The sequence below is a fragment of the Zea mays genome, chromosome 3, assembly GCF_902167145.1.
Source record: "Zea mays cultivar B73 chromosome 3, Zm-B73-REFERENCE-NAM-5.0, whole genome shotgun sequence".
NCBI classification, from domain to species: Eukaryota; Viridiplantae; Streptophyta; class Magnoliopsida; order Poales; family Poaceae; genus Zea; species Zea mays.
In genome coordinates this window covers 187,557,207-187,584,611 of record NC_050098.1, presented here as the reverse complement: position 1 = coordinate 187,584,611, position 27,405 = coordinate 187,557,207, and the positions used below count along the sequence as shown (strand labels likewise).

The window sequence follows — 27,405 nt, the reverse complement described above, 5'->3', positions numbered from 1 at the left end:
CGGAGCGGTCGAGGGAGGACTTGAAGGTGAGCAGAGCGTCGGCGTCAGCGGCGTTGATGGCGAGGTGTAGGTGGGCGATAATGTGGAGCAGGAGGAAGCATGGCCTAGGGTGCATGCCTGGTAGCGAGAATAGGGAGAAGGGTAACGAATGTAGAGATGACGTGAGTATCACTGGTTTATTCATATACGTTACCTTGTAATGGTGTGATCATGTCTATTTTGGAGTGTGAGTTGTCCCCTAGTTTTTTATAACAGCAAATCCCTCGCCTACGCCTCCAAATCGTCGAAGGAACACATGAGGACCTCCGTGATGGCAAATTTCTCCCCAGAGCCAGATCTGAGGCGTCACCCGCCACCGCACCCGTGTCGTCCACCTCCTCGCGTTAGCGACGCCTTCTGGAAGCTTCGGGAGGCCGCGCTGCGCTCCGGCGGGCGGGCGGGATGGGGGTGTTCGATCGGCTGCCCCCGATGGACCACATGCGTTCCGAGAAGATGTGCTTCGTGCAGCTCATCATGCCCGCCGACAGCTCGCGCCTCGCCGTCACTTACCTCGGCGAGCTCGGCCTACTCCAGTTCAAGGACGTGAGTGCTCCTCCCTCTCTGTCGCCGCTCCCTGCTACCTCGGCGCCCCTGGTCTTCTCGCCCGGATCTGCGTACATCCAGTCTCGAGTCGTGATCTCTCTCCCGGCCCCGCTCGCGCGTGTCACGCTCTGCGCTATGTTTTTTTGTCAGAGAAAAGCTGTAGGAGAAATCCCCACAACACGAAAAATATTTTATTACGATAAGAGAGAAACAATGTACAAACCGAGCATTACACTGGACAAGAATTTAGAGGAGAAACATAAGAAAGATGGGGAGGGAGTGAGTGGGTTTATAAAGAGACAAGCCACTGAGAAACAGACGAATTGAGATCCGGGCTAAATCTGATCATCTGAAGCTTCAGCGTGGAATTGAAGCATGTCCTCCAAGAATTGAAGGACGGAACAGACTCTCTAAAAATAGCCGAATTCCGCTATTTCCCAGATTTCCCAGGCAGAGATAGCCAGCACCTCCATGAAGAAAGGTCTATCAAATGCAGTTTTGGCTTCAGGGATCATCTGAAAAAAGTTTAAGTGATGTGCCCAGTGCGCTATGTTGGATCTAGCTCTAGGCCGTGATAGGATTGGAGAGCTGGTGTTTTGATCTCCGGTGTCATTCGATTCCAGTTTGGCGCGCGTTTCACGTCTGAGCTGGGTTGGGCGGCCGCGCCGATCAGTTGGAGTGGGAGGTCGGTTTAGACTAGGGACACGCCCATCAGTCTCATTGATGCCTCAGGTTTACGGGAATGGCTCACGTGAATGGGTTAATGTAGGAGAGCAGGAGGAGCGTTCATGACAAGCGTGAAATTGGGTCGCTGTGCTTTAGCTGTGGTTGATAATATTCACAGCATGTTATTGAGTGTAAAAGAAACTTGCACACGAGTTCTAGTCACTAGATGCGTTACAAACAGGGCTTATACTTTTGGGGTTAGACAGCTACACCATTAGATGTAGCTCGATACAGAGGCGGCGGTTCTTCCCTTCATTGAGTGCGCTTAATCTTGAGGGAGGTGATTGCATTTGTGGCCCCTTAATACAGAATCATAGATGCTCCATTAAATCCATGCCGACTATGGGCCTGTTTGGTTTCCTGTCTAAGGCCCCTAAGGTTACTGGTTTCCTGTCTAAGGCGCCTAAGGTTATTGGTTTCCTGTCTAAGGCGCCTAAGGTTAGTTCTTCAATTCAAGCGACTAAACTTAGGCAAATTGTGGCATCCTACCCGGAAACCAAACATGCCCTACGTGTTTTCTGAACACGTTGGGTGAGAGATCTTTAGCGAGCAAATTCGCAAGCATTTGCTCTATGGTTATATGGTCAAGTTAAATTATTGTTAATGTGTTTGGCAATAACACTTGACTTGTTATAGGAGTAACATATTGTTGGTTCATTAGCGCAACATAGATTTGATATGATGTCCACCACTTTTAAACTAAGTATAAACTTTTTAAGCCACATAGCTTGCATTGTTGTCTAATTATATGCAATAAACTCATCATACATTATCGACGATATAGTGATAGTTTATTTTGAGTTTTTTTTCACGATATAACTTCTCCTCCGAGTGTGAATATGTAACCCGACGTAGACTTTCTATCTTCACTCCCCACATAATCTGAATCTGAATGCCCTATAATCTCAAGGCTACTTGATTTTCTGTATGTTAACATGAGGCCCTTTGTATCTTGCAAATATTGCAAGACTTTCTTGAGAGAAGTAGATGTGCTGTGTAGCAACGTATTGGATGAGAATAGAACCAACCAGTTACAGAATATATAGGGGAGGAGGAGATCATGTGGCTTATAGAAGTAGTGCCAGAGTGATCTCCTCAATCAATCAGGATTAGACCTTCCCAATGTGTCTGATACAGATGGATCCCTACATCAATCAAGGCGTCTACTACCATAACAACCTTGGATTCTATCTATGCAAGCACACGCCATTACAGGAAAGCACACACCATTACAGGAAAGGAATCTTGCATTGCTAACACCCCCCGCAGTCAGAGCGTCGAAGCCTTGGACGTTCAGACTGGACCGAAATTCTGTGAAGCCCGAAGTAGGTAGCCCCTTGGTGAAGATAGCAGCATACTGCGACGACGTCAGAACGTGAAGAACACAAATGTCATCGAGGGCCACACGCTCGCGAACAAAGTGAAGATCAATCTCGATATGTTTGGTGCGCTGATGCTGGACGGGGTTGGAGGACATGTAGACAATGCTGATATTGTCACAATAAACCAAAGCGGTGCAGCGCGGGGGACATGAAGTTCCTTTAGTAACTGATGCAGCCAGGTGACTTCAGCAACGACATTTGCAACAGCTCGGTACTCAGCCTCGGCGCTGGAGCGGGAGACCGTGTTCTGACGCTTGGAGGACCAGAAGATGAGACTATCACCAAAAATACAACAAAGCCTAAGGTAGACCTGCGGATATCAGGACAACCAGCCCAATTGGCATCTGAGTAGATCGGCAGTTCAGTCTGTGCGGAAGGTCGAAGTAACAAACCGAGATGAAGGGTGACACGCACGTAATGAAGAATGCACTTTAGAGTAGCAAGGTGAGGCTCACAGGGGTCGTGCATATGAAGGCAGGTCTGCTGGACTGCATAAGAGATGTCAGGCCGTGTGAAAGTGAGATACTGGAGGGCCCCTACAAGGCTACGGAAATCTGTAGGATCAGTCACTGGATTACTAATAGTGCCAGACAGCTTGGGATTGACATCAATTGGGGTGGAACAGAGCTTGCATTCAGCCATGCCAGCTCGGTCAAGGATGTCAATCATGTACTGACGTTGAGACAAAACAAACTAGTTGTCGTGCGTTGGACCTGCATCCCCAAGAAATGGTGAAGTTTGCCAAGGTCCTTCATAGAGAATTCCTGCTGAAGTGAGGTGATGATGCGACGGAGAAGAACTTTGGTAGAAGCTGTCAGAACAATGTCATCACCGCCGAGCGTCAGCCTCAGGGTCTCTTCCTCCACCAGCGCCACTACGCCATCGACATCCCGGAGCGGGCTGGCATGTCCAACGGCAAGCCCTGCTCCACACCCGTCGACACTCAGGCGAAGCTCTCTAAGGACGACGGGCCCCTAGTCACCGACGTGACGTCCTACCTGAGCCTCACCGGCACCCTCCAGTACCTAACCTTCTCCAGGCTCGACATCGCCTACGTCGTCCAACAGGTGTGCTTGCACATGCACACCCCGCGGGAGCCTATGATATCCTGGCCCCGGAGGATGGTGATATCCTGGACCACGGCTTAATAGAATTAATAGAGTACTCATATCAATAAGGTGCATCTTCTTTTTCGGAAGTTTATCTCGAAAGAACCTACAAGTAAAGCATGCTTGACTTGGAGCAATTTGGAATGGGAGGCCGACCGGGAAGTTTTCACGGGTGCGCATTAGTGATGGACAAAGTGCACACAAAAGACTCATGTTAGTCTGTGGGGACAATATATGATATTAGAGAGCTGTCAGGAGTAAGTACCGTCGGTCCGGGAGTGAACGGGGTGTTACAAGTGGTATCAGAGCCGACCCTCGCGGTTTCACGGGCATGTGTGGGTCAGGGGGTCGGGTATATGGCGCTTGGCGCATGTGTGCCCTGAAGCGTCCCGATCCTTTGGGACTCAAATGTGATACAATTACTAGTCCCAGGAGGCTAGTAACCACATTCCTTACTTCAAATAATACAGAGTTCGAATAAATGTTATTACAATACCAGGGTACAAGCTCGAAGGAGCCAGAATACAAAGCGCAGTAGAAGATACACTAGCCCAAGCCACATGCAGAACTGGGTGCAGGCACAGCCCCCTCAATCAAGCATAGCAGAGAAGAAGTCTTCGGCTGCTGAAAAACATAAATAAATCTGAGTGAATACACTAGGTATTCCGCAAGCCCATCCCGCTCCCGTAAAGAGAAAGGGACCTATATCATACATGCTTTATATGGTGGAGTTGAAGTCACTCTTCTTTTTCTCAGAGAAAGGCAGTACTTTTAGGGTTTTTCCCAAGGAAATAGAAATAACACAATACTCAACCACCACTGAGCTTCCCGCTCTCGTGGCATCATTTTCTTTTCCAAAAACGCACTCACACACACATTTCCCTGTTCATAGAGGTTGTAAAACACTAATTGTCATACCACACCAGACTCGTCCATACCAGTGGACACAGACTATTCGAATAGGTTTGAACTCTGCGCAGAGGGGTACACTTTACCCACTAGTCTGGCTCTGCGATCCCATGGCCAATGAGATCCGAATCCGAATCTCTTTCTTACCTCGCACGTCCTAACCTTAACGGTTATACCGGTAGGAGTCAGGCCACCGCCATGTCCAAACCGGACAAAACATTCCTCCTCCTTATCCTCCCGATGCTCCCCAGCCTTCATAACCCTGGGGTTGGACCGTACGAGTTCAGATTGAGTGACTGTCCACACAGTCTCGAGTGGTTGTATTTATCATGAGTACAGGTAGTGAAAGATGACAATCCGGTCCTAATATGAGGGGACAATCCTTCTGCTCACGCCTAAACCAGCTGAGCCTTCGCCTTAGGCCCTCCCCTAAACTAGGGAGTCCCTGATCATCCCACTCAGGAGGTGATGAGGGTGAATACCCTTCATCGCACACTTTTTGAAAACCTCGCTTAGTGAAACACACTGCCCTTTTTCCCATCCCACATTTTTAATTCAAAAGATGTTTGTTAATGCGGCTATCTCTCTGCTCACAATGCAAATATTCCATCCCTTAATCCCGGCTTAGGTAGTGGTAGAAGGAATAGGTAAATTATGCATCAAGGGAAGGATGGACTTGCCTTCGTCGAAGCTTTCCTGACACAAAAGATTTATCTCGTAGGGTTCGAGCTCCTGCCCTTCTTCCGGGGCTACGGGTTCCGGATCGACGGCCCCCGCTTCTTCTAGCAAAACAGGCAATAAACAATACATCAAACAGTGGTTTACTGAGTGGAGTGTGTCAAGTTCCTAACATTATCATTCTATGTGGCTTAGAAAGTGCTTGGATAATTTTTGGTACATAGAATATCAAGATATATGTACAAAACTAAATGGGAAAAAGAAAAGGAAAAGGATTTTCGGCTCTGGTGGGCCGGGGGGGGGAGAATTCCGGCCCAGCCGGGTGCGGGCGCGAGAATGCCGGCCCAGCACGGCCCAAGGGCGAGAGACAGCGTGGGCACGCGAGGAGATGGTGTCGGTTACGGGCCCACGCGCCAGGGAGAGCGGGAGGGGAGACGACGTCAGCGGCAGACGGGGAAGGGGTGAACCGGCCGATCCGCGGGGAAAACCTGGCCGCCGGCTGGTTCAACGGCGTTTCACCGTCGGTGACCCGGTTTCTGGGGATTGGGTAGGTGCCATAGCACGAGGAGAGGCTGGCGAGCTTAAGGGTGGGCCCAATTTTTCCAGAGGTGACTGGGAGGGAGCTGACCACGGTGGGGTGGCGGAGCTCCGCGGCGGGAGTCGTCGTCGGTGAAGTTTGGGTGGTGATCGGGGGCAGGGGAGCGTTGTTCAGAGTTTGCGGTGATGTGGTGAAGTTACTGATCCTAGTGAATTGCTCGCTGAATAACCAGAGGGGGGGGGGAAGGAGAAAGAGCTCACCTGAGCGGAGGGAGGGGCGGCGGAGCTGGAGCAGTTGAGCTCGGGAATTGGGGAGAAGAGTTGCGAGGCTGGTGCAGGGCATGGAGGAGCTTGGGGCGGCCCTTTTATAGGCGCCCGAAGGGAGGGGAGCAGCGGTGTTAGGTGGAGGTGAGGTGCACAACAATCGGTGTAAATGGTGCACAGCGGCGACGACGGGACCGCTCGGCGGGGCAGTGCCGTGCAAGGACGCGACCACGGCAAGCGAGGACGAAGCGGTGTCGAACTTCTCTGTGCGGCGAGTGCAGGCGGGGAGGAGGAGAGGACGGTGGCCGGCAGTGATCGCGTTGAAGCCGTGCGCGGCGAGGGAGATAGGGTGGCTGACTGGCGGGGCCGGCTTGTCAGCGATGCGCGGGCGCGAGAGAGCGAGGGTGAGTGCGGCTAGCAGGTGGGGTCGGGCAGCAGCGATAGAGGCGCGCACGCGGAGCGGGCTAGCGCGCGCGAGGTTGCAGGTCGGAGGTGGGCCGAGAGGGGAGGGAGATCGCACGCGCGGGGAGAGAGAGGTCGTGGGTATGGGCCGGAAATTGGCCCAGCCAGGGGGGAAAGGTTTCTTTTTTTCATTTTCTATTTCCATTTCTTTTATCTCCTTTCCTCAATTAATTAACTAGATAATCTTAGGTGCTAAAAATATAATCTATGTGAGGTGCTTCTAATCAAACAAAGTGTATGCATATGATGAGAAGACCTATGGGGTGGAGTTTAGGGAGAGATAAATAGGGGGGTTAGATTAGGGTTCCAAACCTCGGGTTGAAATTTTGGGATGTTACAAACCTACCCCACATAAAAAATATCGCCCTCGAGATTCAGACGGGGCTCGAGAAAAGGTAAGGGTATTTCTTCCTCAAAGAGTCCTCACTTTCCCAGGTAGCTTCCTCTTCTCCTTCTCTGCTCCACTGAACTTTACAGAGTCTTACTTCTGAGTTGCGGGTCTTTCGGACTGCTGAGTCAAGAATCTTTATTGGCTTTTCCCGGTACTGGAGATCTTTCTGAATCTGGATTGTCTCTGCCTTGATGTGGTTCTCTGGTACTTGCAGGCACTTGCGGAGCTGGGACACATGAAACACATTGTGGATATCTGACATGGATTCTGGTAATTCAAGGCGGTATGCTGCGGGTCCCACTCTGCCAATGATGGGATAGGGGCTGACGAATCGCGGTGCTAGCTTTCCTTTCATTTGGAACCTTTTGACACCACGCATTGGGGAGACCTTGAGGTATACGAAGTCTCCTTCCTCAAATCTGAGTTCTCCCCGCCTGTTGTCTGCATAACTTTTCTGCCGACTCTGAGCTTCAAGTAATCTTTTGCGGATCAGGGCAACTTTCTCTTCGGCCTATTTAACAAAGGCAGGTCCTTCCAGTGCCTTTTCCCCTACGTTGGACCACATTAGGGGGGTCTGGCACTTTCGTCCGTACAATACTTCGAACGGTGACATTTTGATACTGGCCTGATGGCTGTTGTTATATGAGAATTCGACATATGGCAAACTGGACTCCCAGTTTCTGTCGAACATCAACACACAGGCTCTTAATAAATCCTCGAGAACCTTGTTGACCCTTTCCGTCTGAACATTTGACTAGGGGTGATAGTCGGTGCTGAAATCTAACTTGGTGCCCATAGCTTGCTGAAGGCTCTTCCAAAATTTTGAAGTGAACTGTGTCCCCCTATCTGACACTATCTTCCGAGGGATACCATGGAGTCTGACTATCTCTTTAAGATATATCCGGGCAAGGGTGGCTCCTCCAATGGTGGTTTTCACTGGGATGAAGTGGGCTACCTTGGTAAGACGGTCTATTATTACCTAGATAGAGTCATTCCCTTTTTGCGTCCGGGGTAGTCCGGTTACAAAATCCATGCCTATTTCCTCCCACTTCCATTCGGGCACTGGGAGGGGTTGCAATAGGCCTGCAGGTTTCTGGTGCTCGGCTTTTGTTCGTTGGCAACTGTCACATCGGGCCACATACTGTGCTATTTCTTTCTTCATCCCTCTCCACCAGTATCTGGTTTTGAGGTCTAGGTACATCTTGGTGGTTCCTGGGTGGATGGAGTAGGCTGAGTTGTGAGCTTCATTGAGCAGGACTTCCCGTGCCTCTCCTTTTGGTACACATAGACGGTTCTTAAACCAAAGGACTCCTTGCTCATCTGTCCTGAGGTCCGGAAGTTGTTCTTTGAGAGCTTTTGCCATAAGTCTTGCTATCTTCGTGTCCAGGCGTTGAGCTTTGCATATGAGGTCTTCTAGCATTGGCTTGACTTTAGGCCGCCGTTGTTTCCCAGACATGCATTCAGCTGAGCTGATTCTTTCTTCCAATCTTCTAAAAAGTTGGTTCCCTTTATCCCGAAAGGTTTTCGGCTGAGGGCGTCTGCTACCACGTTGGCCTTTCCGGGGTGGTAATGGATCTCAAGGTCATAATCTTTGATCAGTTCCAGCCATCTTCTCTGACGGAGGTTGAGATCTGGCTGAGTGCAGATATACTTCAGACTCTTGTGATCGGTGAAGATGTGGCATTTGTTCCCAATTAGGTAGTGCCTCCATATTTTCAGGGCATGCACTATGGATGCCAATTCCAAATCGTGGGTGGGATAATTCTGCTCATGCAGCTTGAGTAAGCGTGATGCATAAGCAATAACTTTCTCATTTTGCATCAGGACACACCCTAAGCCTTGCCTTGAAGCATCACAGAAGACGACGAAATCCTGGTGTATATTCGGTAGTGTCAAAACGGGCGCGGCCGTGAGCTTTTTCTTTATGATCTGGAAACTTTCCTCACACTTCGGGGTCCACACAAACTTATTGTCTTTCTTGAGGAGTTCGGTCATAGGTCTTGCTATGCTGGAGAATCCCTTGATAAAGCGGCGGTAATATCCTGCCATTCCCAGAAAGCTTCGAACTTCACTGACGTTGGATGGCTGCTTCCATTTTGATACTGCTTCTACCTTGGACGGGTCTACTTCTATTCCTTCTGTAGTCAAGATATGCCCAAGGAAGGCTATCTTTTCTAACCAGAATTCACATTTGCTGAGCTTAGCATAGAGTTGATGTGCTCTGAGTCTTCTAAGGACAATCCAGAGATGATGCTCATGATCCTCGCGACTCTTGGAGTAGATGAGGATGTCGTCAATGAAGACTATGACAAACTTATCTAGCTCTTTCATAAATACCTTATTCATGAGGTTCATGAAAAAGGCGGGTGCGTTGGTTAGTCCGAAAGGCATTACTGTGAACTCATATTGTCCATATCGGGTGACAAATGCAGTCTTCCGAATATCTGCTTCCTTGATTCTCAGCTGGTGATATCCAGACCTTAGGTCTATCTTGGAGAAATACTTGGCTCCTTGTAGCTAGTCGAAGAGATCGTCGATCCGAGGGAGTGGATACTTGTTTTTTATTGTAACTTCATTCAAGGATCGGTAATCAATACACATCCTCATACTTCCATCCTTTTTGGTGACGAAAAGGACGGGTGCTCCCCAAGGAGACGAGCTGGGACGAGTGTATCCTTTTTGTTGCAACTCTGTGATCTGGAGTTTTAATTCTGCTAACTCTGTGGGAGCCATGCGGTATGGTCTCTTTGCGATGGGCGTAGTGCTAGGGATTAGATCTATGTAGAACTCCACTCCTCTTTCAGGCGGCATTCCTGGCAACTCTTCTGGGAATATGTCACACCCGGTTTTAGAAGGAAAACCGAATGTGAACCATGTACGTGCCAGGATCAGCAATTCACGTACACAACAGTTACATAACTAGACATCATCACACAGTGCTCAAATCATAATATAAAAGGGGAAATAATAGTCGATTACATCATATGTCTGAGACATCCACATAGTCTTTACAATAATCAAAGTGCGGAAAAGAAACATAGATACACGTGGCCTTCACAGGCAGCCGACTAGGGGTTGCCGCTAACCCACGCCTAGAACTCGTCGTAATCTTGGAACTCCTGGAAGTCTCCTTCCACGGCTTCATATTCTCCTAAGCAGTGGTTGCAATGCTGACAACCTGGGGGGTGGGGAGTTTGGTGTGTAGAGCAAGGGTGAGTACACATCAACATACTCAGCAAGTATCCTGTTTGGCTATAGTGGACTAGCTTTATGTGGGGGTAAGTCAAGCAGTTGCTTTTAGTTGGTCAGATTATTATTACTAGTAGAGAAAGCCAAGTTTTAGATTTAACCCACGTTATTAACCCAAACGTACTCTTTCCAAACGGAAAGAATACCACTTACCATTACCAGAGTCAATACAAAAAACATCAATCTCATTGCCACCTGTAATCCGAACATCTCTGATCAAGTACACTAATCAATGGAGCTCCCTTGGCCGCTCATAACCGCGAGCACGACTGATATATCAGTTTTCATACACTCTGCAGAGGTTGCGCACTTTACCCACAAGCCGTGATTCCCTTTCTGACCGGAGATCATGACTCTCCATTGATCACTACCAAGGTGACCCAGCAGGGTATCACTACGTAGCCTTAACAAAGATTCCCCGAGGTTGTAGCCGCCCGTTAGGTTTCCTAAATGTACCGCACTCCTTCCCAAGGGCGAACCAAACTTGGCAGAGCGAGCCGCATACACCGAGCCCCATTGACGCCACGACGGCTAAGCGAACTACACCCCGGTTCCTCTAATTATTTAGCTAAGGGCATCCCATTCCACTCTCATGGTTGCACTGTTTTCTCGGGCGGTCATCCACGAACAGGTCCTTACGGAGAGGCACTCGAGAAACCGCTCGAGCCCCCTTGAATGCCACAAGTATAACATCATAATAAAGAGGGGAAACAGCGTATCATTGATAAATCTCATCATGTTCATTGATTCGTGTTGAGCAATAGCATAAAGCTAAACAATAATAATCCAACCCAAATAGGTAAACAAGGACATGAATAACAAAAGCTAGTCAATCCTTAAGTATAATTGTGTAAATGCGGGAAGTGAATTAAGAATGTATAGGACAAAGATATGTCAAGGGACACTTGCCTCCACCAACCAGCTGCTGCTCAGGGGCTTCTCCTGCGAGTTCCTCGGGCTCTTCAACCAGATCGTTCTCTATACGAGCGCAAACATACATACATCGACACATTTAATACAAAAGAACAGTACACCATACAATAGAATGCAATAAATAAACAGACGTTCCACGTGGGGCTCGCAATTACGGTTAAGAGAGAAAGAGGAAAAGACAGTTGAGTCTACGGTCGAGAAGCGATCACGTTACATAATTATAAATGAAACCACTCGCTTAACAGAAGGGCATTAATTTGGACACTGCGTTTAGCATAAAGTAAAGTCATGTTCCACATTTAATCATTATAAATAGATAAAAATAAATGAAAGGGAGTGGTCGCACGGTGAGATGCGCGACACAACATTTAAATTGAATTAAGAAATAAACGACTCGCCGCGCGACAGAGCGCGCAACGAGATTCTTGCATTAATTATAGATAAACGTTAAGCGTTGCGCGACGAAACGCACGGCGGCTTACGTCGACAGAACTACATTTAAAAACGAATCGTCGCGCGACGAAGCGCGCGACGCAGCACTGTAATAAATATAAATTAAAAGAATCATCGCGCGACGAAGCGCGGGACACAACAGATTAATAAATATAAATTTAAAAAGAATCATCGCGCGACGAAGCGCGTGACGCAACACGTTAATAAAGATGAAATTAAAATGAACCGTCGCGCGGTGAAGCGCGCGACGCAGCACATCGACTAAACAACAATTAAAATGGATTAAAACGAGGGTTAAACGCAGCGCGACTATGGTCGCACGCGCGAGAGCACGTTGTGCGTGCCGAGGGCACGCGAACCGTGCAGGCGCGCGCGGCGCGAAGCTGCCGTGGCACGGGCTCGGGCAGGGGCGCGCGAGGGCGCAGCCGAGGGCACGGCCGAGGCGCGCCCATGGCGCGGGGGTGGGGGCCGGGGCGCGGCCACTGGCGCGCGGGGCCGGGGAGGGCGTGGTGCGGCCGAGCCGCCGCTGGGGCAGGGCGCGCACAGGGAGGGGCTCGACGGGCATGGGAGCGCGGGACGGGGAGGGGAGCGCGGGGCCAGGCGCGGCCGAGCCGCCGCCGGGGCGCGGGACGGGGAGGGGAGCGCGCGCGGCCGAGCGCGGGGCCGAGCGGCTCGCCGGGGCAGGGGCGCGCAGCCAAGGCGCGGCGCGCGAGCAGGGGAGGGACGCACGCGTGGCTAGGGGAAGAAGAAGGGGAGAGAGAGAGAGAGAGAGAAGGGAAGGGGAAAAACTCACCTCCGGGGATCCAAACTCCGGCGATCACGTCTCCAAACCTTAGGGCACCACGGGGAGAGAGAGAGAGGTGGAAGAGGGAGAGGGAGGTTACTGCGCGGGAGAAAATCAAATGAGACAAAGGGATTAGGGGGAGGGGGCGCGCGCATGGGGGCAGGGGCGCTAGGGGCGCGCGGGCCGGACCGGGCCAGGCTGGGCCAGGCTGTGACACATCGCGGATCGAAACCCTCGACACGCATGACCACTAAACGGAATCCGATCGCGAACCAAAAATCCGAAACGCGGTGAGACGAACACGCGACATCAGACAAAGAAATGTGCTTCGGCATGATGCAACACCCATGACACTTAGGTTTTGTTTATACATGACACGGACACCCGTCACTATATTGCTTTGAAATTGGGAAGAAGGAGCGAAACGGGAAGAGAAAAGAGAGTAACGCCTGAAATTGGCGAGTAAAAGGAAGAAAAAATTTTACCTCCAAATTCAGGGCGTTACAGAATACATCCATGAATTCTTCTATTACGGATATACTTTCTGCTGCTAGATTAAACACCATTGGATCATTGGCGGGTGGTTGAGCCTGACAAGAAACTGATTTTCCTTGACGGTCAGTGAGGAGGACGGTCTTGCTTGCGCAACTTATGATGCCCTTGTGCTTAGTTAGCCAATCCATTCCTAAGATCACATCAATTCCTTGGGATGGCAAGACGATTAAGTCTGCCAAGAACACTACCCCACTTAAAAGAATTCTGACATGGGAGCATTTGAGCTGGCATAGAAGGTCTGACCCTGGGGTTCGGGTGACCAATGAGATTTCTAAGTGTGTAGAGGGGATGCCATGCTTTTCCACAATTCTAGTGGCTATAAAAGAATGGGATGCTCCTGAATCAAAAAGTACAGTAGTGGGAGTAAATTCAACAAGGAACTCACCGAGCACTACTCCCGGAGCTTGCTGAGCCTCTTGAGCATCGACGTGGTTAACTCGTGCTCTACCCTGATACTGAGTCTTGCTCTGCTGACTGTTGGAGGATGGTGCCGAGGTATTCTTGGGGCCATTCACCGAGTTGGAGTAAGTAGGTCCTGGTGCCTTCAACTGGGGGCAGTTATTTTTGAAGTGACTGGGGTCTCCGCAGTGCCAACAAGCATTTGCTGGTGGTTGTTTGCTTGTGACCGAGGGGGCCTGAAAGGAGCTCTGACTCTGCTGGCTGAAACGTGATGGAGTGGGTCTAGCTGGTCTATTGAAGCTTGGTCCCTTGGGTGGAAACCCGAAGGATCGAGCTCTCTGGTGCCGGTCTTGCTGCTGAGCTCGGAGAACTTGAAATTTTCTCTTGAGGTGACCTTTTTCTTCTTCCTTTGCCCTTTCCACTTGTATGGCTTTATTGGAGAGGTGCGAGAAGCTGAGGAAATCTTGGCTGGCAAGGATGGTCTTGAGTTCTGGTCTTAGCCCTTTTAGAAAACGGGCCATCCTCTTGGCTTCTGTGCTGACATCGTCAGGCGCATAGCGAGCTAATTTTGTGAATTTGTGCACGTACTCGCTGACAGATCTTCCACCTTGAGTTAGTTCCCGAAATTCATCTTCCTTGAGCTGAACGATCCCCTGGGGTACATGGTGCTCTCGGAAAGCAGTTTCAAATTCTGCCCAAGTAGCATCTCTGACGGCAGTGCTGAAGGTATCCTACCATGCTAGGGCCATCCCGGAAAGTTGATGAGCAGCCAATTGAACACGTTGATTTTCTGGGCATCCGATGGCTTCTAACTTCCTTTTTATCGTGCGCAGCCAGTCGTCGGCATCGAGGGGATTGCTGGATCCAGCGAACGTGGGAGGCTTGAGCCTCAGAAAATCTCCCATCCTGTCCTGTGGTCTTCCACCATTCGAGCGCTGATTCTCCAGACTTCTAGTGAGGACTTCAATGAGTCGGGTTTGGTTGGCTAGAACTTGGGCTAAATCTAATGGCAGCTCCGGAGGTGCGAGGAGGTGGGTCTCACTCCCCTCTCCACCGGCTTCTCCTTCCGCTCCTAGGGGAAACCCTGCTCCAATCCCGGAGGCGGTAGGCGTGGTTTTATCCGAAGCCATCTGCCAGGGAAAAAGAGTTACTACTATGCGTATGCCAAAAAAAATTCAACCAAGTTATTTTATTCATTACACAAGTTCATTACAAGCATACAGTTGCCACAAGTCGCACTACCCGTGGGTGCTATCTAAGGTACTCCCGAACTCCTTTTCTAAAGTGTCCGCAAATTCCTTGAGGAGGTCATCAAGGCAAGCTAGGGACATATCCTCGGTGTCGGACGAGTTCTCTATCCTGGTAGGAGGTAGGGCTGGAGGGGCTTCCTCCTTCTGCTCAGTCTGGCATCCTTGGCTTCTGGTCTTCTTTCGGATTTTCTTCGCGGGGGCGAGCTTCTTTAGCTTCTTGCCGTAATCCATCTTCAGGGTTCGGTAGGCTTCACGAGTGTTGGTTTCCTCGCCTTCCGCTATTTCGAGACTCTCTTGGAGGGATGCCTTTTCCCTTTTAAGTTCCTTGACTTGTTGCTCCAGGCTTTCCACCCGGGAGTTTAGGTGAGTGCAGTGGGAGGAAAGGTCATCATATTGGTTATCGAGAGTGTGGAGGTATCCGGCCATGTAGACGATGGTAGGGTCATCCTCGGTAGGATCTCTTCCTGACAGGGCCTGAAGTCTTTTCCTCCAGGCAGGGGTATTTTTGTTGCTGGGTGGAAAGTAGTGAAGGGGAGTTTCAAAGACTACTCTGCTGTAGTTTTGGCATAGCTGTCGGAGGGCTTTTCGGGCAACATTTTGGCAAGTGTCTGGGAAGCGGTGTCCGGTGAAAGTGACTTGGAAAAGAGGGTGGTTTGGGTAGTTTCGGCTTTCTCCCAGGTAGACTGCCATAGAGCAATTCTCCATTCTAATCTCGAGATATTCCTTCCAGACATATTTTGGCTTCTTGCGGATCCCCATGCGAAGCGCACAACTTCGCAACAGATGTGGGAACCCCTCTACCTCTGAGCAGTAGGATGTCCTAATGACCAGAGAGTCTTCCATCTGGAATAGGAAAAGAAGGGTCTGCTAATATCAGGGAAAAGGAGAGAAGATTTTTCTTGGGGTAAGAGGTATTTTCTTTTAAGGCAAACTTTTAAGGTCAGGGCTGCGACCTACGGCCAGTCCTATGGCTCTGATACCACCTGAAGCGTCCCGATCCTTTGGGACTCAAATGTGATACAATTACTAGTCCCAGGAGGCTAGTAACCACATTCCTTACTTCAAATAGTACAGAGTTCGAATAAATGTTATTACAATACCAGGGTACAAGCTCGAAGGAGCCAGAATACAAAGCGCAGTAGAAGATACACTAGCCCAAGCCACATGCAGAACTGGGTGCAGGCACAGCCCCCTCAATCAAGCATAGCAGAGAAGAAGTCTTCGGCTGCTGAAAAACATAAATAAATCTAGGTGAATACACTAGGTATTCCGCAAGCCCATCCCGCTCCCGTAAAGAGAAAGGGACCTATATCATACATGCTTTATATGGTGGAGTTGAAGTCACTCTTCTTTTTCTCAGAGAAAGGCAGTACTTTTAGGGTTTTCCCAAGGAAATAGAAATAACACAATACTCAACCACCACTGAGCTTCCCGATCCCGTGGCATCGTTTTCTTTTCCAAAAACGCACTCACACACACACATTTCTCTGTTCACGGAGGTTGTAAAACACTAATTGTCATACCACACCAGACTCGTCCATACCAGTGGACACGGACTATTCGAATAGGTTTGAACTCTGCGTAGAGGGGTACACTTTACCCACTAGTCTGGCTCTGCGATCCCATGGCCAATGAGATCCGAATCCGAATCTCTTTCTTACCTCGCACGTCCTAACCTTAACGGTTATACCGGTAGGAGTCAGGCCACCGCCATGTCCAAACCGGACAAAACATTCCCCCTCCTTATCCTCCCGGTGCTCCCCAGCCTTCATAACCCTGGGGTTGGACCGTACGAGTTCAGATTGAGTGACTGTCCACACAGTCTCGAGTGGTTGTACTTATCATGAGTACAAGTAGTGAAAGATGACAAATCGGTCCTTATATGAGGGGACAATCCTTCTGCTCACGCCTAAACCAGCTGAGCCTTCGCCTTAGGCCCTCCCCTAAACCAGGGAGTCCCTGATCATCCCACTCAGGAGGTGATGAGGGTGAATACCCTTCATCGCACACTTTTTGAAAACCTCGCTTAGTGAAACACACTGCGCTTTTTCCCATCCCACATTTTGTATTCAAAAGATGTTTGTTAATGCGGCTATCTCTCTGCTCACAATGCAAATATTCCATCCCTTAATCCCGGCTTAGGTAGTGGTAGAAGGAATAGGTAAATTATGCATCAAGGGAAGGATGGACTTGCCTTCGTCGAAGCTTTCCTGGCACAAAAGATTTATCTCGGAGGGGTCGGGCTCCTGCCCTTCTTCCGGGGCTACGGGTTCTGGATCGACGGTCCCCGCTTCTTCTAGCAAAACAGGCAATAAACAATACATCAAACAGTGGTTTACTGAGTGGAGTGTGTCAAGTTCCTAACATTATCATTCTATGTGGCTTAGAAAGTGCTTGGATAATTTTTGGTACATAGAATATCAAGATATATGTACAAAACTAAATGGGAAAAAGAAAAGGAAAAGAATTTTCGGCTCTGGTGGGCCGGGGGGGGGGGGGGAATTCTGGCCCAGCCGGGGGGGGGGGGGGCGAGAATGCCAGCCCAGCACGGCCCAAGGGCGAGAGACAGCGTGGGCGCGCGAGGAGACGGTGTCGGTTACGGGCCCACGCACCAGGGAGAGCGGGAGGGGAGACGACGTCAGCGGTAGACGGGGAAGGGGTGAACTGGCCGATCCGCGGGGAAAACCCGGCCGCCGGCGGGTTCAACGGCGATTCACCGCCGGTGGCCCGGTTTCTGAGGATTGGGCAGGTGCCATAGCACGAGGAGAGGCTGGCGAGCTTAAGGGTGGGTCCAATTTTGCTAGAGGTGACTGGGAGGGAGCTGACCACGGTGGGGTGGCAGAGCTCCGCGGCGGGAGTCGTCGCCGGTGAAGTTTGGGTGGTGATCGAGGGCAGGGGAGCGGTGTTCTGAGTTTGCGGTGATGTGGTGAAGCTGCTGATCCTAGTGAATTGCTCGCTGAACAACTAGAGGGGGGGGGGAAGGAGAAAGAGCTCACCTGAGTGGAGGGAGGGGCGGCGGAGCTGGAGGCGGTTGAGCTCGGGAAAGGGGGAGAAGAGTGGCCGAGGCCGGTGCAGGGCATGGAGGAGCTCGGGGCGGCCCTTTTATAGGCGCCCGAGGGGAGGGGAGCAGCGGTGTTAGGTGGACGCCGGTGAGGTGCACAACAATCGGCGTAAATGGTGCACAACGGCGGCGACGGGACCGCTCGGCGGGGCGGTGCCATGCAAGGGTGAGTGCGGCTGGCAGGTGGGGTCGAGCAACAGCGAGAGAGGCGCGCACGCGAGGGAGCAGGCCGGAGGTGGGCCGAGAGGGGAGGGAGATCGCACGCGCGGGGAGAGAGGCCGTGGGTATGGGCCGGAAATTGGCCCAGCCAGGGGGGAAAGGTTTCTTTTTTTCATTTTCTATTTCCATTTCTTTTATCTCCTTTCCTCAATTAATTAACTAGATAATCTTAGGTGCTAAAAATATAATCTATGTGAGGTGCTTCTAATCAAACAAAGTGTATGCATATGATGAGAAGACCTATGGGGTGGAGTTTAGGGAGAGATAAATAGGGGGGTTAGATTAGGGTTCCAAACCTCGGGTTGAAATTTTGGGATGTTACAGGCCCGAAGTGGTCACATGGCATGGCATATGACGACACTAGACACAGACATGGCTAAGAGGGGAGGTTCCTGGATTGGGGTTGACCGACGAGGACTTCGGTCTTCTAAGGGGTGTGGATTGTGATATCCTGGTCCCGGGGGACGGTGATATCCTAGTCCACGGCTTAATAGAATTAATAGAGTACTCATATCAATAAAGTGCATCTTCTTTTTTGGAAGCCTATCTCAAAAGAACCTTCAAGTTAAGCATGCTTGGCTTGGAGCAATTTGGGATGGGTGACCGACCGGAAAGTTTTCTCGGGTGCGCATGAGTGAGGACAAAGTACGCACAAAAGACCTGTGTTGGTCTGTGTGGACAATATATGATCCTATAGAGCTGCCAGGAGTAAGTACTGCCAGTCCGAGAGTGGACAGGGTGTTACAGAGCCCCATCTCACCGCTCTCAAGCGGATCCTGCGCTACCTCCGTGGCTCCCTCGACTATGGCCTTCTACTCCGACCCTCTCGACGTTGGAGCTCATGGTCTACACCGACGCTGACTGGGCTGGTTGTCCCGACACGCGTCGGTCCACTTCCGGTTATGTCATGTTCCTGGGCGCCAACCTCGTCTCTTAGGCCGCCAAGAAGCAGCCCGTCGTCTCTCGATCCAGCGCAGAGGCCAAGTACCGTGTTGTGGCCAACGGCGTGGCAGAGGCCTCTTGGCCACGCCAGCTGCTCCACGAACTCCACAGCCCCCTATAGCGCGCCACCCTCATCTACTGCGACAACGTCAGCACGGTCTACCTCTCCACCAATCCCGTGCAACATCAGCGCACGAAGCACGTGGAGACCGACTTGCACTTCGTCCGCGAGCTTGACGCTACCGGTGACGTTTGGGTTCTCAGCGTCCCCACCACGCTGCAGTTCGCTGACATCTTCACCAAGGGGTTACCGTCGAGTGTATTCCTAGACTTTCGATCCAGTCTCAACATCTGTATAGGATTAAGTTGCGACTGTGGGGGGTGTTAGAATCCCGTTTAGGGTTTGGGGTTCTCCCTATGTATTTACTCTCTCACCCATGTGTAATGGGCCAGGCCCAGTTACCTCAAGTCTATTAATACAAGTATACAACACCTAACCTTAAGATAGGGTTAGGGTTTCCCACATAATCAGCACCCCACCCTGTGTAGCAGACGCAGACATGACAACAAATTTATCAAAATTTGACCCAAACACAGAAGCAAAGAGAAACCGGTTCATTACTTCCACTTTGGTTTCCTGGATGAATACAATATCTGCATACAATATCTACTTGGAAGATAAAATAACATCTCTAACAGAATCCTGTTGCACCTTATTATTAAGTCCTCTCGCATTTCAGATCAAGATTGAAGATGGATTCATTTGGATAAGAATAGTGTCGGGGACCATAATTAGGGGTACCCTCAAGACGCCTAATTCTCAGCTGGTAACCCCCATCAGCATAAAGCTGCAAAGGCCTGATGGGTACGATTAAGTCAGGGATCAGTCCACACGAGTGACTCGATCACGCTTCGCCCGAGCCTAGCCTCGGCCAAGGGCAGCCGACCTCGAGAGACTTCCGTCTCGCCCGAGGCCCCCCTTTTTAACGGCGGACACACATCCGGCTCGCCCGAGGCCCTGGCTTCGCTTAGAAGCAACCCTGACTAAATCGCCGTGCCGACTGACTAAGTTGCAGGAGCATTTAACGCAAAGGTGGCCTGACACCTTTATCCTGACACGCGCCCCCCGGCAGAGCCGAAGTGACCGCCGTCACTCACCGCTCTACTGACCAGTCTGACAGAAGGACAGCGCCGCCTGCGCCACTCCGACTGCAGTGCCACTCGACAGAGTGAGTCTGACAGGCAGTCAGGCCTTGCCAAAGGCGCCATGGCGAACTCCGCTCCGCCCGACCCCAGGGCTCGGACTCGGGCTAAGACCCGGAAGACGGCGAACTCCGCTCTGCCCGACCCCAGGGCTCGGACTCGGGCTAAGACCCGGAAGACGGGGAACTCCGCTCTGCCCGACCCTAGGGCTCGGACTCGGGCTAAGACCCGGAAGATGGCGAACTCCGCTCCGCCCGACCCCAGGGCTCGGACTCGGGCTAAGACCCGGAAGACGGCGAACTCCGCTCTGCCCGACCCCAGGGCTCGGACTCGGGCTAAGCCCCAGAAGACGACGAAACTCCGCCTCGCCCGACCCAGGGCTCGGACTCCGCCCTGGCCTCGACCGAACAACCTCCGCCTCGCCCGAGCCGATGGCTCAGACTCGGGCTCAGCCCCGGAAGACGACGAAACTCCGCCTTGCCCGACCCAGGGCTCGGACTCCGCCCTGGCCTCGGCCGAACGACCTCCGCCTCGCCCGACCCGATGGCTCGGGTTCGGCCTCGGCAACAGAAGACAGACTCAACCTCGGCTTTGGAGGAGCCCCCACGTCGCCCGACCTAGGGCACAGGCCCGCCACGTCAACAAGAAGCGCCATCATCATCCTACCCCGAGCCGACTCGGGTCACGAAGAACAAGACCAGCGTCCCATCTGGCCAGCTCCACCAGATGGACAATGATGGCGCCCCACAAGCTCTGTGACGACGGCGGCTCTCAGCTCTCTTACGGAAGCAGGGCGACGTCAGCAAGGACTCGACCGCTCCAACAGCTGTCCCTCCGCCAGGCCCCGTCGCTCCTCCGACAGCCACGACATCACGCCATCAAGGTGCCAAGACCTCTCCGGCTGCCACATTGGCATGTACCTAGGGCACTAGCTCTCTCTCCGCTAGACACGTAGCGCTCTGCTACACCCCCCATTGTACACCTGGACCCTCTCCTTGCGACTATAAAAGGAAGGACCAGGGCCTTCTTAGAGAAGGTTGGCCGCGCGGGGACGAGGACGAGACAGGCGCTCTCTTGGGGCCGCTCGCTTCCCTCACCCGCGTGGACGCTTGTAACCCCCCTACTGCAAGTGCACCCGACCTGGGCGCGGGACGAACACGAAGGCCGCGGGATCTCCACCTCTCTCACGCCCGTCTCCGGCCACCTCGCCTCTTCCCCCCTTCGCGCTCGCCCACGCGCTCGACCCATCTAGGCTGGGGCACGCAGCACACTCACTCGTCGGCTCGGGGACCCCCCGGTCTCAAAACGCCGACAGTTGGCGCGCCAGGTAGGGGAAAGCGCTGCGTGCTGACGAACAGCTTCCCGTCAAGCTCCAGATGGGCAATCTCCAGCAACCTCTCCGGCCCGGGACGGTGCTCCGTTTCGGGAGCCTTGAGTTCATGTCCTTCGACGGCAGCTACGACATGATACTCCTTCCTCCGCCGCGCGACAACGACAATGGCGGCCGACAACCCGCCCACCGGCGGCGGAATCGGCGACATCTTCCCTGCGTGGCGGGAGAACAACATTCGAGCTCGCTCCGTCCTCTCCCCCGCCAACGGAGGAGGAGGCAAGGCAGCCAAGGCCAAGCGGGAGGCCGCGCTTCGTCGGCTGTCGAGCGAATCGACGTCCCCAGCGCCCCGACGGAAGGCACGCCGGGCGTCGACCTCGCGTTCGAGACGGAGGCAGGCGCCGTCCCCCCGCGACACGCTGATCCCGAGCAAGAAGACGACGCCAGCGCGCTGCGGAAAGCCTGCAGGACGTCGCCCTCGTACCTGAGATGACGGTGCAACCAGTCCCCGATGTGACTACGTCACTCCTCGTCGACCAAAAGGTACCGACTAACTCCCATCTTATATCATTTCGACTCGGCCTCGACCCGCCAAGCGACCTCGCTTTGGCGGGCGCTCTCATTGAGGCGAGTGCAACCCCACTGGGGTTTCGTATGCGGTCGCCTTGGGACCGGTTGACGGACGTCTCAACCTACGGGCCCTCTGGGTCCGAGGAAGATGACGATCCCAGCACCTGTTGGGATTTCTCTGGACTTGGCAACCCCGGTGCCATGCGGGACTTCATGACCGCATGTGACTATTGCCTCTCCGACTGTTCCGACGGAAGCCGCAGCCTTGACGACGAGGGCTGCGGCCCAAGCCGCGAATGTTTCCACATCGAGCTAGGGGATCCCTCCGAAGGCAACCATCTCGGCATGCCGGAGGACGGTGATCTTCCTAGGCCGGTGCCTCGCGCTGACATCCCGCGGGAGCTAGCTGTGGTCCTCGTTCCGGCGGGGGGTTACGACCCACAACTCGAGCAAGTCCGCGAGGCGCAGGCCAGGCTCAACGAGGGAACAGGAGCGCTTGAGCCGATCCGTCGGGACGCCGGGCAGGCATGGGCGGGCCAACCCCCGGCCGGAGAAATACGTCACCTGCCCCAAGGTCTCCAGCGCCGCGTCGCCGACGATGTCAGGGTCAGGCCGCCGCCCGCATCCAGCGGGGTTGGTCAGAACCTGGCAGCCGCAGCGATGCTCCTCCGTGCGATGCCGGAGCCATCAACCACCGAGGGTCGGCGAATCCAGGGAGAGCTCAAGAATCTTCTGGAAGGCGCCGCGGCCCGACGGGCCGAGAGCACTGCCTCCCGAAGGCAGGGATATCCCTCGGAACCTCATGTCGCGACTTCCCGATTCATGCGGGAAGCCTCGGTCTACACCGGGCGCACGCGTAACACCGCGCCTGCGGCCCCGGGCCACCTCGGCAACGAGCACCACCGACGCGACCGTCGGGCCCACCTCAACGAAAGGGTGCGCCGATGCTACCACCCCAGGCGTGGGGGACGCTACGACAGTGGGGAGGATCGGAGTCCCTCGCCCGAACCACCCGGTCCGCAGGCCTTCAGTCGGGCCATCCGACGGGCGCCGTTCCCGACCCGGTTCCGACCCCGACTACTATCACGAAGTACTCGGGGGAAACGAGACCGGAACTGTGGCTCGCGGACTACCGCCTGGCCTGCCAACTGGGTGGGACAGACGACGACAACCTCATCATCCATAACCTCCCCCTGTTCCTCTCCGACACTGCTCGCGCCTGGTTGGAGCACCTGTCTCCGGGGCAGATCTCCAACTGGGACGACTTGGTCCAAGCCTTTGCCGGCAATTTCCAGGGCACATACGTGCGCCCCGGGAATTCCTGGGACCTTCGAAGCTGCCGACAACAGCCGGGAGAGTCTCTCCGGGACTACATCCGGCGATTCTCGATGCAGCGCACCGAGCTGCCCAACATCACCGACTCGGATGTCATCGGCGCGTTCCTCGCCGGCACCACTTGCCGCGACCTGGTGAGCAAGCTGGGTCGCAAGACCCCCACCAGGGCGAGCGAGCTGATGGACATCGCCACCAAGTTCGCCTCTGGCCAGGAGGCGGTCGAGGCTATCTTCCGAAAGGACAAGCAGCCCTAGGGCCGCCCGACGGAAGAGGCTCCCGAGGCGTCTACTCCGCGCGGCGCCAAGAAGAAAGGCAAGAAGAAGTCGCAATCGAAACGCGACGCCGCTGACGCGGACCTTGTCGCCGCCGCCGAGTACAAGAACCCTCGGAAGCCCCCCGGAGGTGCTAACCTCTTCGACAAGATGCTCAAGGAGCCGTGCCCCTACCATCAGGGGCCCGTCAAGCACACCCTCGAGGAGTGCATCATGCTTCGGCGTCATTTCCACAGGGCCGGGCCACCCGCCGAGGGTGGCAGGGCCCGCGACGACGACAAGAACGAGGATCGCCAAGCAGGAGAGTTCCCCGAGGTCCGCGACTGCTTCATGATCTATGGAGGGCATGCGGCGAATGCCTCGGCTCGGCACCGCAAGCAAGAGCGCCGGGAGGTCTGCTCGGTGAAGGTGGCGGCGCCAGTCTACCTAGACTGGTCCGACAAGCCTATCACCTTCGACCAGGCTGACCACCCCGACCATGTGCCGAGCCCGGGGAAATACCCGCTCGTCGTCGACCCCGTCATCGGCAACGTCAGGCTCACCAAGGTCCTGATGGATGGGGGCAGCTGCCTCAACATCATCTACGCCGAGACCCTCAAGCTCCTGCGCATCGATCTGTCCTTCGTCCGGGCAGGCGCTGCGCCCTTCCACGGGATCGTCCCTGGGAAGCGCGTCCAGCCCCTCGGGCGACTCGACCTCCCCGTCTGCTTCGGAACGCCCTCCAACTTCCGAAGGGAGACCCTGACGTTCGAGGTGGTCGGGTTCCGAGGAACCTACCACGCTGTGCTGGGGAGGCCATGCTACACGAAGTTCATGGTCGTCCCCAACTACACCTACTTGAAGCTCAAGATGCCAGGCCCCAACGGGGTCATCACCGTCGGCCCCACGTACAAACACGCGTTCGAATGCGACGTGGAGTGCGTGGAGTACGCCGAGGCCCTCGCCGAGTCCGAGGCCCTCATCGCCGACCTGGAGAACCTCTCCAGGGAGGTGCCAGACGTGAAGCGTCACGCCGACAACTTCGAGCCAGCGGAGACGGTTAAGGTCGTCCCTCTTGACCCCAGCGGGGACACCTCCAAGCAGATCCGGATTGGGTCCGGGCTCGACCCCAAATAGGAAGCAGTGCTCGTCGACTTTCTCCGCGCAAACGCCGACGTCTTTGCGTGGAGTCCCTCGGACATGCCCGGTATACCGAGGGATGTCGCTGAGCACTCGCTGGATATTCGGGCCGGAGCCCGACCCGTCAGGCAGCCTCTGCGCCGATTCGACGAGGAGAAGCGCAGAGTGATAGGCGAGGAGATCCACAAGCTAATGGCAGCAGGGTTCATCAAAGAGGTATTCCATCCCGAATGGCTTGCCAACCCTGTGCTTGTGAGGAAGAAAGGGGGGAAATGGCGGATGTGTGTAGACTACACTGGTCTCAACAAAGCATGTCCGAAGGTTCCCTACCCTTTGCCTCGCATCGATCAAATCGTGGATTCCACCGCTGGGTGCGAAACCCTGTCTTTCCTCGATGCCTACTCAGGGTATCACCAGATTCAGATGAAAGAGTCCGACCAGCTCGCGACTTCTTTCATCACGCCGTTCAGCATGTACTGCTATGTCACCATGCCGTTCGGTTTGAGGAATGCGGGCGCGACGTACCAGCGGTGCATGAACCATGTGTTTGGCGAACACATCGGTCGCACCATCGAGGCCTACGTCGATGACATCGTAGTCAAGACAAGGAAGGCTTCCGACCTCCTCTCCGACCTTGAAGTGACATTCCGATGTCTCAAGGCGAAAGGAGTCAAGCTCAATCCTGAGAAGTGTGTCTTCGGGGTGCCCCGGGGCATGCTCCTGGGGTTCATCGTCTCCGAGCGAGGCATCGAAGCCAACCCGGAGAAGATCGCGGCCATCACCAGCATGGGACCCATCAAGGACTTAAAAGGCGTACAGAGGGTCATGGGATGCCTCGTGGCCCTGAGCTGCTTCATCTCACGCCTCGGCGAAAGAGGTCTGCCTCTGTACCGCCTCTTAAGGAAGACTGAGTGTTTCGCTTGGACCCCTGAAGCCGAGGAAGCCCTCGAGAACCTGAAGGCGCTCCTTGCGAAGGCGCCTGTCTTGGTGCCCCCAGCTGATGGAGAAGCCCTCTTGGTCTACGTCGCCGCCACCACTCAGGTGGTTAGCGCTGCGATTGTGGTCGAGAGGCAAGAGGAAGGGCATGCACTGCCCGTTCAGAGGCCAGTCTACTTCGTCAGCGAGGTACTATCCGAGACCAAGATCCGCTACCCACAAGTTCAGAAGCTGTTGTATGCTGTGATCCTGACAAGGCGGAAGTTACGACATTACTTCGAGTCTCATCCGGTAACTGTGGTGTCATCCTTCCCCCTGGGGGAGATCATCCAGTGCCGAGAGGCCTCGAGCAGGATCGCAAAGTGGGCAGTGGAAATCATGGGCGAAACGATCTCGTTCGCCCCTCGGAAGGCCATCAAGTCCCAGGTGTTGGCGGACTTCGTGGCCGAGTGGATCGACACCCAGTTGCCGACGGCTCCGATCCAACCAGAGCTCTGGACCATGTTTTTCGACGGGTCGCTGGTGAAGACAGGAGCCGGCGCGGGCCTGCTCTTCATCTCGCCCCTTGGAAAGCACCTGCGCTACGTGCTGCGCCTCCATTTCCCGGCGTCCAACAATGTGGCCGAGTACGAAGCTCTGGTCAACGGGTTGCGGATCGCCATCGAGCTAGGGGTCAGACGCCTCGACGCCCGCGGTGATTCGCAGCTCGTCATTGACCAAGTCATGAAGAACTCCCACTGCCGCGACCCGAAGATGGAGGCCTACTGCGATGAGGTTCGGCGCCTGGAAGACAAGTTCTTTGGGCTCGAGCTCAACCACATCGCTCGGCGCTACAATGAGACTGCAGACGAGCTGGCTAAAATAGCCTCGGGGCGAACGACGGTCCCCCCGGACGTCTTCTCCCAGGATCTGCATCGACCCTCTGTCGAGATCGACGACGCGCCCGAGCCCGAGGCACCCTCGGCTCAGGCCGAGGTACCCTCGGCTCAGCCCGAGGTACCCTCGGCCCCCGAGGCCGAGGTACTGAACGTCGAGGAGGAGCAGAGCGGGGCCGCGCCTGATCGAAACTGGCAGGCCCCGTACCTGTGATATCTCCGCCAGGGAGAGCTACCCCTCGACCAAGCCGAGGCTCGGCGGGTAGCACGACGCGCCAAGTCGTTCGTCTTGCTGGGTGGCGAGGAGGAGCTCTACCACCGGAGCCCCTCGGGCATCCTCCAGCGCTGCGTCTCCATCGCCGAAGGTCAGGAACTCCTGCGAGAAATACACTCGGGGGCTTGCGGCCATCATGCAGCGCCTCGAGCCCTTGTCGGGAATGCTTTCCGGCAAGGCTTCTACTGGCCAACGGCGGTGGCTGACGCCACTAGAATTGTCCGCACCTGCGAAGGGTGCCAATTCTACGCGAAGCAGACCCACCTGCCCGCTCAGGCTCTGCAGACGATACCCATCACCTGGCCCTTCGCTGTATGGGGTCTGGACCTCGTCGGTCCATTGCAGGAGGCACCCGGGGGCTACACGCACCTGCTGGTCGCCATCGACAAATTCTCCAAGTGGATCGAGGTCCGACCCCTGAACAGCATCAGGTCCGAGCAGGCGGTGGCGTTCTTCACCAACATCGTCCATCGCTTCGGGGGTCCCAAACTCCATCATCACCGACAACGGTACCCGGTTCACCGGCAAAAAATTCTTGGATTTTTGCGAGGATCACCATATCCGGGTGGACTGGGCCGCCGTGGCTCATCCCATGTCGAATGGGCA

General features: G+C 54.0%; 1 protein-coding gene across 1 annotated transcript in view; it reads left to right on the top strand.

The window, feature by feature from the left end:
* The first annotated feature begins 277 nt into the window (after nt 1-277).
* The window catches only part of LOC100276964 (uncharacterized), a 46,762-nt gene continuing 19,634 nt past the window's right edge, over nt 278-27,405 (top strand). Inside the window, 1 exon segment of the mRNA NM_001150650.2 lies at nt 278-582. Coding sequence (NP_001144122.1) covers nt 442-582 — 141 coding nt within the window. The 5' untranslated portion in view covers nt 278-441.